Consider the following 12,264-nt stretch of genomic DNA (forward strand, 5'->3'; position numbering starts at 1 on the left):
AAATGACAATAATTCATTTGCTTACTGCTTGGTAATTTGAGCATGGATTTAAACCCTAACCGGATGGATCAAAGATATCATGAGCCTTTCAGAAACAATAAGTAAAGCATCAAACTACAACTGGCCTCAGTTTCTGAAGAAAATTTGCTGAGCTTTGTCCTCATTTATAACCATAAACCTCTGCTGAAAAAACACTGTTGGTTGTTGGTTAATGCCGGCTGTGACACTTCATACGAGTAAACACTCTTTTTACATGCATTATCTGGATTCAGACATGACAGTAGACACTCTGCAAAGTGTTCAGAGCTTTCGAAATTTGGAATCTCCTCTAAAGCATCAGCCACCACTGTCAAGGGAAGGAGGAGTGAAATTGAACAATGCCAGCTGGTTCTAGCAATATTCGATATTTTATATCAGAAAAGCACTCTTTGGGAGCCGCCATCAATGGACTCATCCAAGGAAATTCTCGTAGGAATTTGTAGATGTCTAATTAATGCCTGGACATTTATCTAAACAGTCTCTTAGGTTCTGGCGAAGGGTCATCTTCAACCCAAAAATGTTAACCCTTTCTCTCCATGATGCAGCTTTACCTGCTGAGCTTTTAAGCGTTTTCTGTTTTTAGTGATGACTATTTTCCACTTCTGGCTAAGCAATCTCTAAACAAATAGCATTTGATAGATTTTAATTCGGAATAGAGGCCATGCAAATTATGTCATGAACTAAATCCTCAGATCTGTTGCCATCATTTCAAGGAACTGTACCCAATGTATGAAAAGTTCTGTATTGACTACTGATCAGACGTGATCATATAACCATTGCATTACACAATTACAAAGTACCTGTTAAGTTATGCCTACCTCTAAGAACAGCAGATGTTTTCCATGTATATCCATCTCGGTCTATAGACAACATGAAAAAGGACAGGTGGTGTTCATGACGAAGCTATAGAAATACTAATTCCACATACCTGTAAAGGTGGCCAATCAGTGCTGCAAGAGTAACCCGGTTGACACGTGGTAACGTCTGTATTAGCATTCGATATTTTTCCAGCCTTTCTTTTTCATTTTGTACATCTAGTGACAAAAGACAGTTGGGAGTTAAGCACAGATATAAAGCTCAAAAAAAACAATAAATCAAATGGGCTCAGGACAACAGAATTTTGTAACCATATGCATGTTTTCAAAATTACAAGCCTGATTACCATACTGGTCCTTTCTTCATACAAAATTACACACCACCTTCATCAGCACAACTCATTATAGAGCAGTGCCCTTCATGACATAGGTAACAGGTTGCTCAGAGTTGTGTGTTCTCTCAGAGGGCTCAGCTCAACTCATTTTAATGAGATTTTAAGCACTTGATAGCATGGAAGGTTTTGCTTACAGAATTCTGCCGGGAGTTAATTTTCACTTTCCTCGAAACAAACAAAACTTTTATGCAATTCAGCTTTCAATGAATTCATCTAGCAGTTCACTGTGCACACACGAAATACCTTTGCACTCTGGGGCTTTATGATTTATGGAGCTTACTGTGATTTGTGGTTTGGGGTTTGTAGCTCACTTTGATGAAACCTTTGCTAAAATTACATTCTTAAAATATTCACAAGAAACATGCAAACAAATTCATGATATATTTGCATTTGAAAATTAGATGCATTAGATTGCTTAGGTTAGGATTAATACATATATTCCATTCACACGTACACATAGACATATTGCTGCAATGATATGATCTAAATTAGACACGGCTTTTGTTGGGCATTGTGCATTTAAACAGAAGCTTAAAAGGGGGAATTTAAAATCACGAAGCCTATGCATGTAATTTTGCTAAATGCCAATTTTGCAAAATTTTTAATCATTTCAGAATTATTCATCATTCTCTGGAATTTAAACATATGAAAGTCATACACTGCACAAAACAAAAAAGCACCCGTAATGCTGGAAGTCTCATGGTATTTATACAAAAAATTTTGCTTTGCATCATCAAAACTTCAATGAGTAAATGTCAGGTTAAAAACAAAACAAAAGTATGTATGCAGAAGTAGGTAAGCTATTCCAGTACAATAACATCGACACAACAACGTGGAAAATTGCTCAGCTTTGTCCTGTTTATAAAAAGCTGGACAAATCTAATTCAACCATTTATGCCTCATTACTTGATCCACAATCATCAGTAGACTAGAGGAAGCAGGGTTATTAAGTGACGCTTACTTGGCAGTAGTCTCCTTACCTAGAGTGGGTTCCATGAGAACCGCTTGCTCCAGATGTGGATAAAGCAGCTGAATATGACAGGTGAAGTGAAGGTGAATGCTCTTGAAATCATTGCAGAATTTGACCGAATATGGCATTGAGAGTCCCTAGTAAAACTGAAGCCAATGAGGATTGGAGGAAAGCTCTGCGTTACTGGAAACACACCTGGCACAAAAGGAAGAGCTTTGAGATTGTTGGAAGTTAATTATCTCGGCTCCCTCTATACATTTTCACAGGAAATCCGTTGTAGGCCTTTCCAGTTTTGAAATGTTATTACACACGTTTGAAGCTCCACTGGTATGACTCCTGGATTAGAGGCACTGCTGTGCCACAAGAGCTTTCTTGGACTTTATCTGTCAGTATTTTCCAATCAGCCTGTTCAGACATATCAAGAGATATCTCACAGAGTGTGATTTTAACCTGGGTCTTCTGGCTGAAAGGTAGGGACACCACCACTACATTGCAAACACCTAAATTCTCACTATAACTTTTTTCACAACTTATTTTCTCTCATCAACCTGTCCAGAGATGCTACGAACACATACAGAGCAGGTGTGATTTGAACCTGGCCCTCCAGGTCCAGGAGTAGGGATACTACAGCTATGTCACAAGAGGGTCCCAATTCCTCTCTCTATCCTATTTTTCGAATCAACCTTCCCAGAGATTTTATTATGCACTCCAGGGATAGGGACACTACCAACGCACCACAACAGGGCCCTAAATCCTCTCTGTAATGTCTTAGGTCCAACAATCTTCAGCTGCTTCATCAAGAGACAGGACTTGGAAAGGCACAATTTGATTTGTGACAGTCAGCATGGATTTGTGAGGGGTAGATCATGCCTCACAAACCTTACTGAGTTCTTTGAAGAGATGGCCAAACACATGGATGAAGGTAGAGCAGTGGATGTGGTATATATGGATTTATGGAAGGCTTTTGATAAGGTTCCTCATGGTAGGCTCATGCAGAGTTTAAGGAGGCATAGGAAAGGGGGGAAATGTGGCAGTTTGGATTCAGAATTGGCTGACTCTTAGAAGACAAAAGGTAGTAGTGGATGGAAAATATTTAACATGTTGCTCAGTTACGAGTGGTGTCCCACAAGGATCTGTTCTGGGTCCTCTTCTATTTTTGATTTTTGTAAATTATTTGGATGAAGGAGTGGAAGGGTGGATTAGCACATCGCAGACAACATGAAGGTGGATCACGTTGTGGATAGAGAGGAGGGCTGTTCTAGGTTACAAAGGGACATTGAAAGGATGCAGAGCTGGGCTGAGAAATGGCAAATGGAGTTTAACCCTGAAAAGTGTGAGGTGATTCATTTTGGAAGGACAAACTTGAAAACAGAATACAGGGTTAATGGAAAGATTCTTGGCAGTGTGGAGGAGCAGAGGGATCTTGGAGTTCATGTTCACAGTTCCCTGAAAGCTGCCAGCCAGGTGGATAGAGTTGTTAAGAAGGTGTATGGTGTGTCAGCTTTCATTAATAGAGGGATTGAGTTCAAGAGCTATGAAGTTATGCTCCAGCGATACAAAAGTCTGGTTCAGCCACATCTGGAGTACTGTGTCCAGTTCTGGTCACCTCATTACAGGAAAGATGTGGAAACGTTGGAAAAGGTGCAGAGCAGATTTACCAGGATGTTACCTGGAATGGAGGGAAGGTCTAATGAGGAAAGGTTGAGAGCGCTGGGGCTTTTCTCTTTAGAACAATGAAGGATAAGAGGTGACTTGATAGAGGTGTGCAAATGATCAGAGGTATAGATAGAGTAGACAGCCAGAGACTTTTTCCTAGGGTGGTGGTGGCTTTTACCAGGGGTCGTAGTTTTAAAGTGAAAGGAGGGAGGTATCAGGGCGACGTCAGAGATAGGTTCTTTACTCAGAGTGATAGGGGCGTGGCATGCATTGCCGGAGAGGGTAGCGGAGTTGGCATCATTAGGGGCATTGAAGCGGCTAATCGACAGGCATATGGATGTAGTATAAGGTAGTGGTGGGGATTAGATCGACCTTAGGTTTCAGTAAAAGTTCAGCACAACACAGTGGGCTAAAGGGCCTGTACTGTGCTGTACTGTTCTATGTGCTATTTTCTAATAACTTTCCCTCAGCTATAAGATCAGAAGTGCGGATTAATTGTTGATTAAAGCAGTGTTTGATTCCATTCATAATTATTCAGATAATGATACAATGCTTGTATGCAAGTTCAAGATACTAGCCAGGCTTGACTGAGAAGTGACAAATAACATTTGTACCACACAAATGACCACTTCCTAAGGAGAGTCTAACAGTTAGACTGAAACTTCTTTAGTGGTATGGAACCTCTCAAAGAAAAAAGAATTTTTTTTAGCTAATAGCTTGCAAGTGACAGGAAAAATTCTCAAGGCAGAGCTGCAAGACTTTAATAATACTGAGTTAGCACAGTGTTGTGGAAGGAGGAGCTCAACTAGGTGCCCTCTCCTCTTATTGCTGTTTTGATTTAGCTGGCTGTTAGGGCCACAGACTCATTCTCAAATGCTAAAATGGGATCACACTGAAAATGTTTTATCAAGTACTGATCTGATGACCTCTCCATGACACTCAATGTAATTGCCATTGCTCAATAATCCAATATTTCTCCAGGTCACAACTGATTTAAAACTTAACTGGACCAAATACACATTCCACCATCTGGAAACAGGGGTTCAAGACTGGGAATCTGCAATAAACAACCTAGCATCTGGCTCTTCAAAGTCTGTCCACAAGGCAGGAATCTGATGGAATACTTTCCACTTGCCTTGATGACTGCAGCTTCAATAACTCTCAAGAATTTCGGCAGTGCCAAGGAGAAAGAAATCTATTTGATTAGCACCATATGCTTCACCTTTAAACATTCATTCCATCCATAACAGCACACACTACGTACCATCTCCAAGATGCGCTGCATCTTCCTTCTTCTGCAGCACCTTCCAAACCTGTTCTTTCAATTACCTAGGAAGACAATGGCAGCAAATGCATAGGACCAACACCATGCAAATTCTACTGCAACTCATTGCCTTGACTTTGAACTGTACTACAGTTCCTTCATTGTCAAGGTAATAAAATCTGAGCAATCCCTTCCTAACAGTGCTGTGACGTACCAATCTCTAATGGATTACAAGGACTCAAGGTGGCAGACACCACTACCTTCCCAGAAGCAGTTAGGGCTGGATACATCTCTGTCCTTGCCAGTGACACTTAGATCTCTTGAATGAATACATTGAAAAAAAGTGTGAAGGTAATGTTCCCTTGAAAAGTGCAAAATTGCAATTTGTCAGGCATCGGAGGCTGATTAGAATTAATGAGGTGCAGACTGCAGAATGTAGTTATCTGAAACTGGCCAGGCAGAAGTCAGTAAACATAATAACATAAAGAGCTGTCTGTGATATTTATGTCACATTAAAATCACGTTTGATGCTATTTGGTCCTGGCATAACTCACAAAACAGGTAAATCTGGAATGCAAGTATATATTAAAAAGTGCAGTCTTCTGACGATGGCCATTAGTGGACTAACAAATGAATGCTTTCATAGAAGAATTTAGATTCTCCTATATCTTCTCCCAGAGCTCAAGTTCTGGCTACTTCAGGTCACTCTTGACTGCGTCACCTGATAGATACCGATTAAAGGTTTGCTGATGCAAAGTAAATTTTCTAGTTCCAGACAACAGCTGGATTACTGTTTTGTAATAAATGATGAACCATGAAAAAGAAGGAAATCAAATTAGGGCAACAGTTCCCAGATTTTGCCTTGATGAGAGCACAAGGCAGCATCTGCAAATAATTGTTACACTTTGCAGATTTTTGCTGGGCTAATACAGCCAGGGGGCATTGAAGCGGCTATTAGACAGGCATATGGATGATAGTATAAGGTAGTGGTGGAGATTAGATCGACCTTAGGTTTCGGGTAAAAGTTCAGCACAACACGGTGGGCTAAAGGGCCTGTACTGTGCTGTACTGTTCTATGTGCTATTTTCTAATAACTTTCCCTCAGCTATAAGATCAGAAGTGGGGATTAATTGTTGATTAAAGCAGTGTTTGATTCCATTCATAATTATTCACATAATGGCACAATGCTTGTATGCAAGTTCAAGATACTAGCCAGGCTTAGACTGAGAAGTGACAAATAACATTTGTACCACACAAATGACCACTTCCAAAGGAGAGTCTAAGAGTTAGACTGAAACCTCTTTAGTGGTATGGAACCTCTCAAAGAAATGGAGAGGGTCCAATGTCTAAATATAAAAAATGTCAATGTTTTTCTCTGTCACTTTGTCAACCATTTTAATTTTTCTGAGGAAGGGTCACCGGAACCGAAATGTTAACTCTGTTTTCTCTGCCACAGATGCTGGCAGGCTTGCTGAGCTTTTCCAGCAACTTTGTTTTTGTTCCTGATTTACATTTTTCATTTTGAGTCTGATATAAATTGGGAGACCTGATGAGAATCAGGTGATGTAATCCAAACTCCTGTATTTAACAGGCGAATCTAAAGAAAGGATTTGAAGCAGTCCACAGTTTGCTCAAAGCAAGGAAGAAATTTCCTGCTGAATTCCGGATTATCCTGATTTAATGACGACCCTTGTTTTTGCCTATCTCAGCTGTTGCCTAGTCTTCTACACATTATCCCCACAACAGGGTTATTCAATAACTAAGATAATGAAATGTGAGGCTGGATGAACACAGCAGGCCCAGGAGCATCTCAGGAGCACAAAAGCTGACGTTTCGTCAGCTGTTGTGCTCCTGAGATGCTGCTGGGCCTGCTGTGTTCATCCAGCCTCACATTTCATTATCTTGGATTCTCCAGCATCTGCAGTTCCCATTATCACTTATTCAATAACTACTTGTGCCTTAATGCTCATGAAGTCATCTGTTGACCTGCGCCCTCATTGCAGAACAGGAATCCAACATGATTGTGAATTTTAAAATCAAAGCATTGACAAACAGATTTCCAACTCTCCTCATGATCTAGCACATCCTGACAACTGCAACTCTTCCAATCCCTCAAGGTAGCTGTACTTTTCTACTTCTTCACGCACTCACTAACTGGCCACCACTAATCTTGCTTTTTAGTGAGCGGACCGGAGCTTTCATAGATTTATCCTGTTTCTTCTATATCTTTTCCCTCCTTTCATCACTCCCTTCCTTTAAGATGCTCATTAAAGCTTACCTCCTTGATTACATTTTTGATCATTGCTCCTAATGGTGCTTTTAGTGGCTCAGTGTTCTAATTTGCTTGACAATGTTAGTAAACATTAGCAAACATTAGTAAAGTATGATGCTGCTTGGCCTGCTGTGTTCATCCCTCTCTACACCTTGTTATCTCGGATTCTCCAGCAACTGCAGTTCCTATTATCTCTAAAGTATATTACACTATGTCTAAAGAAAATGTTCAACAAATACAAATTACTGTCCATGTTATCATCATCCATGAAGTCAACACACTCAAATTTGTTTTTTTTTAATCTATTGTAGGACAGCAAACTGCTGCTGCTACCTGTATGGCATCTGATTGGAGATCCGTGAAGGTACCATTTATCATGATGCAATTCAGGAGACCTCCGAAATCTAATCAGTAAACTCTCAGAAACAAGTAGATGTGAACAAGTACATTTTCATTAACATGTAGGAGAGATATACTGAGTGTTTACTGCATTATTCCATAAGATTTCGTCAGTTCCATCAATGGCTGATTAGTTTCCGGAATTGTAGAAAACGCACTAATGCACTGGCAAATTAAAAAGTGTACATAATATCATTCCAATTGGGCAATTAACACATGCTAATGAGTGACCCATCTTTCCAGGTGTTTGCATATAACTATTGTTGTGCACTCAAGTTAAACAAGGCATTTAACGAGTTGGAGCAGGTTTCTTAACAGTCTAAAACAGCACAAAATTGCCAGTGTTGGAAATCTGAAGCAAAAACAGAAATTGCTTTAGAAATTTAGCAGGTCTCACAGGATATGTGGAGAGAAATCAAAGTTAATGCTTCAAATCCGGTGACCCTTCTTCAGAACTGAACGCCAGTTCTCCAGATTTTACCCCAAACCTGGAAGTTCAGTTCTGAAGAAGAGTTCGAAATGTTAACTCTGCTTTCCCTCAACAGATGCTCTCAGACCTCCTGAGCTTATCCAATAATTTTCTTTTAATAGAATCCCACCAGTGTGGAAACAGGCCAATCAGCCCAACAAGTCCAACACTGACTCTCCAAACAGCATCCCACCCAAAATAAGCCCCCTAACCTATCCTTGTAACCCTGCATTTCCCATGGCTAATCCACCTAATCCACACATCCCTGGACACTATGTGCAATTTAGCATGATTTAGCAATCCACGTAACCTGGACACCTTTGGCCTGTGGGAGGAAACCCACGCAGGCACAGGGAGAATGTGCAAACTCTGCATGGACAGTTGCCCTAGGGTGGGGCTGAACACAAATCTGTGGCGCTGTGAGGCAGCAGTGCTAACCACTGAGCAACCATCCCGCTCTCTATTGCTGTTTTTCTTTATTCATAGTCTTGCATTTTTGCTACTTTAACCACATACCCATAAACGTCTAAAGGCAACCCCCTGTTTAAAAACTTCCACAATACCATGCATATATGTGTTAAAAAATACAAACTTATATAAAGCATGGTTGTCAGTCATATTTACTACCTGATACACAGAATATCTGCATAACTCACTGAGTATACAACTGTAGAAGTAATCACCATTGTTCCAGATAACCATATGGATGCTCTCGCATTAGACCGAGATGACTGGTGGTGGTTGAACCTGATGGTCACCAAGCCTCAGGAAGAGGGACCGATCAAAAAGGCAGAACATTTCTGGATCTCAGTCAGTGTGGCACTTGAACCTATGCTGTTGACATCCCTCTGTATCACACACCAGCTGTCCTGCCAAGTAAGCTAACTGGCTCCCACACAAGTGTCACACCAAATCAACAACAATATCTGACAAGAAACGTACTCATAAATCAGGTTGAGTGAGCGCTCAAAGAAATTGTTCCCAGAAGAGCCTGCAGATAACCTATGACTGTGATTTTTCAATCCTGCTGTCGAAATTAGTAACTTAAGCAAACAAGGACACGTATGCCAGATAATAAAATAAACCTTGGAATCAAGACTTGTGTCTTTTTGTCCTATGCCATTTTGTTCCAGCCAACTACATTCAAACCAGTTAGCACCATCTTCTCATGTTATATAAATTGATATTCCTTTTCCAAGTTAAATTTCTTGAGTCCCAGTCCTGATGCGTGCAAGTCAAAAGGTTTTGGCTTTATGACTCTTCACAGCATTATCTAGGTTTTTAAGGAAGGAAGAATTTTGCTACAGCATGTCATGATTGTTGTAATGAATGCAGTTGAAAGCAAAAAAAGGTTTTATAATTTTCATACAAGCATTTAATTTATGATGCAACTGGTGATTTGTGACAGTTGACGAATAATATTAGTACAGAGATTTAGCCATCAGCAATTTTGTTTGTAGAATGAATCTATGTCCTATTAAGATCATTTTTATTGAATAAAGGTATCATTCATTTCGTTCACATTGCAAAACAAAAGATAAAATAAACAAATGTTGTGTATTACCTAATGCAGACAACCAATATGGATATAATTCCTTGGTGAGTAGAGCATCATCTATTTCGAATAGAAATCTCTTCATCACATCTGTTACATCACCCAGCTGATGTTCCCCAATTCTGAGCTTCACATTTCTGGCGTCTTTTCTGAACTGATCTAGAAGCAGGTTAATTCGTGATGGTGTGCCACCTTTTCGGTAAATCCCTTCACAGCCAAGACCTAATGAAGAATGAATTGGATTTCATTAAACACACAGTAGAATGCCAACCTATTTGGAAAAGGTGAATCAAAGACTCCATGCAACAGACATTTAGAAATGTTTATGTTAAATAAAGGTTCATAGCATGGCCACATTGATAAGCTCAAATGATAAAGACATTGTCGTAACGGGTACAGAAATATGCTAAAATACTCAGCATCAAAGTCAGAGAGTATCAATGCATATAATTAGTAATCACTTCTGAAATTTAAAAAGAACATACTTTCTCACTTACATTTTAGCCAGAAGAAAAATGTAAAATTTTGACCCTTATAGCAGTTTCATATTGGCAATTAATTGTGACAGTTCATAAAGACTCCATTTTGTTCTTTCCTACTGGCTCCCTTTTACTTGCCTTTGTACTACACAAACGCTGTTATATGTCTAATGTTTTCCAGACGTCATGAAAGATTGCCAGACTGAAATGTAACTCTGGTTTGGATTTTCACGTCCAAATTGGGAGAACCAGAAGTTCCATGAACTTGACCTTTCAAATGACCGCTCTTTTGATTTCCAGGTTGAGGCAGAGGATTCTGGATTAAAAGTCAAGGCAAGTAGTTCAAGAAGAACTGTGAAGATGGTCAGGTGCAGAGGGAGTGTGGCTGAAAGGCTTACTTCAGAGATCTGACACAGTCTTCGACATTTCAAAATAAAGAATAAAAGATAAAAACCCACGCCAGCCTGCACCTCCCCACATAATCTCCCTGTCCCATCTATACCTACCCATGTCACGTCATTCCCTCAGCCCACCCACAGTCTATGCCAATCCTCCCACACTCCATGGTTCCTTCATGCTTGAATACAAAGCAATGCCCCATCTATTCCATGGTCCTTCATAAAAAATCTAACTTAGTACCAACTCATGCCTGCATAGCCACTACCCCTTCCCTTATAATTACCACAGCATCTCCAAAGACTGATCCCAGAATCTGCAAAGAGGTGAGATTAAGAAAATATTTCCAGAAGGTTCTACGCATACATTGCAGACTTCACTATATTGAAAAAAAGTTCAATCATAAAAAAAAACTACCATATTTGTATTCCTTAAACAAAACAAAAATGAAACATTTGCTGTTATAAAGTGAAATGCAATAGGCTTTCGAATTCATAGTTTTATGTCAAAGAGTTCAAAACTACAGAGATAGCAAAAACTGCATTTGCTGGAGTCAGTCGAAACAGTATGGAGCTGGAAGAACACAGGTCAAGGCAGCATCAGAGCAGCAGGCAAGTTGATATTTCGGGTAGGGACCCTTCATCAGGAATGGTTTTGATGAGTTAAAAACCACTTGTAGCTAAAACTATCTGTGAATTTGAAGGGTCACCATTGTGATAATGGAGAATTGTACTATCAATCATTCGACAGTCCAGTAATAAAAGTCCTCTGGCTTATGTCAACAGATTTAAAAGAAAAAACATGAGAAAGAAAGTAATACTTTTTGTAAAAAAAAATCCAGAATTCTTTTCGCGATTTAAAAATATCAAATATCATTGAAAATGGCACAATTTGTTGAAGCTCTTCATCTTGCACTCATCAAGACAGTTCACAAGAATACCGCTTCAAGGACAAAACCAAAGTTTATGCTACGAGAGAAGAGTGGCTCGGTGGGCAAATGCACTCTGATTAATAGATGCATTGACAGAGATAGTGCTCCAGGGACTGGCGGGTTTTCGTAAACAGTTCATCCCTTTGGCTGCTAAGACTAAGCATGTCACAGAACATACCCAAGCAGCATGCACTCAAAAAATGCACAACTCAGTGTCTGCATTATGTAACATCCTGTAGTTGGACAACATTCACTGGACAATCCTGTGTGCACAAAATTATGTTGAAAGCCTGCTAAAAATTATTGTTCTATTGTCAGTATTGTGGACTTGTGTGTGCTGGAAGTCATGTAATTCTAATACATAGGGTCTTGTTCATCACAGATAAAAAGAACATGTGCCTACATTGCAACTATTTCAACTTGGCAAAACTGGTGATAGGCAGTTGCAGGTTTATTTTCCAGGGCTATGTCCAGACCAAACCAGTCTGGATTAAAATTTAAACCAAGTCTAGCAGTAAACAGTTAATCAGTAGTAGCTGGCACAGTTGCCATGGCAGTCATTGTTCACTTGTCAATCAATTAGTACTCTCCTCTTGTGCAGTATAAAATAGGTTTTTCCATGAA

The 12,264-nt window shown here is 39.7% G+C and overlaps 1 protein-coding gene across 5 annotated transcripts in view; it reads right to left on the minus strand.

Annotated features, from left to right (window-relative positions):
• Window positions 1-12,264, minus strand: part of arap2 (ArfGAP with RhoGAP domain, ankyrin repeat and PH domain 2) — a 326,408-nt gene that overhangs the window by 85,183 nt on the left and 228,961 nt on the right. For all 5 annotated transcript variants that reach the window (XM_059647100.1, XM_059647094.1, XM_059647098.1 and 2 more), the window contains 2 exons: window positions 9,844-10,056; window positions 968-1,073 (listed from right to left, as the gene is read on the minus strand). In XM_059647100.1, coding sequence (XP_059503083.1) covers window positions 968-1,073; window positions 9,844-10,056 — 319 coding nt within the window. The remainder of the gene's footprint in view (window positions 1-967; window positions 1,074-9,843; window positions 10,057-12,264) is intronic.

The sequence above is a fragment of the Stegostoma tigrinum genome, chromosome 1, assembly GCF_030684315.1.
Source record: "Stegostoma tigrinum isolate sSteTig4 chromosome 1, sSteTig4.hap1, whole genome shotgun sequence".
In the NCBI taxonomy this organism is placed as follows: domain Eukaryota; kingdom Metazoa; phylum Chordata; class Chondrichthyes; order Orectolobiformes; family Stegostomatidae; genus Stegostoma; species Stegostoma tigrinum.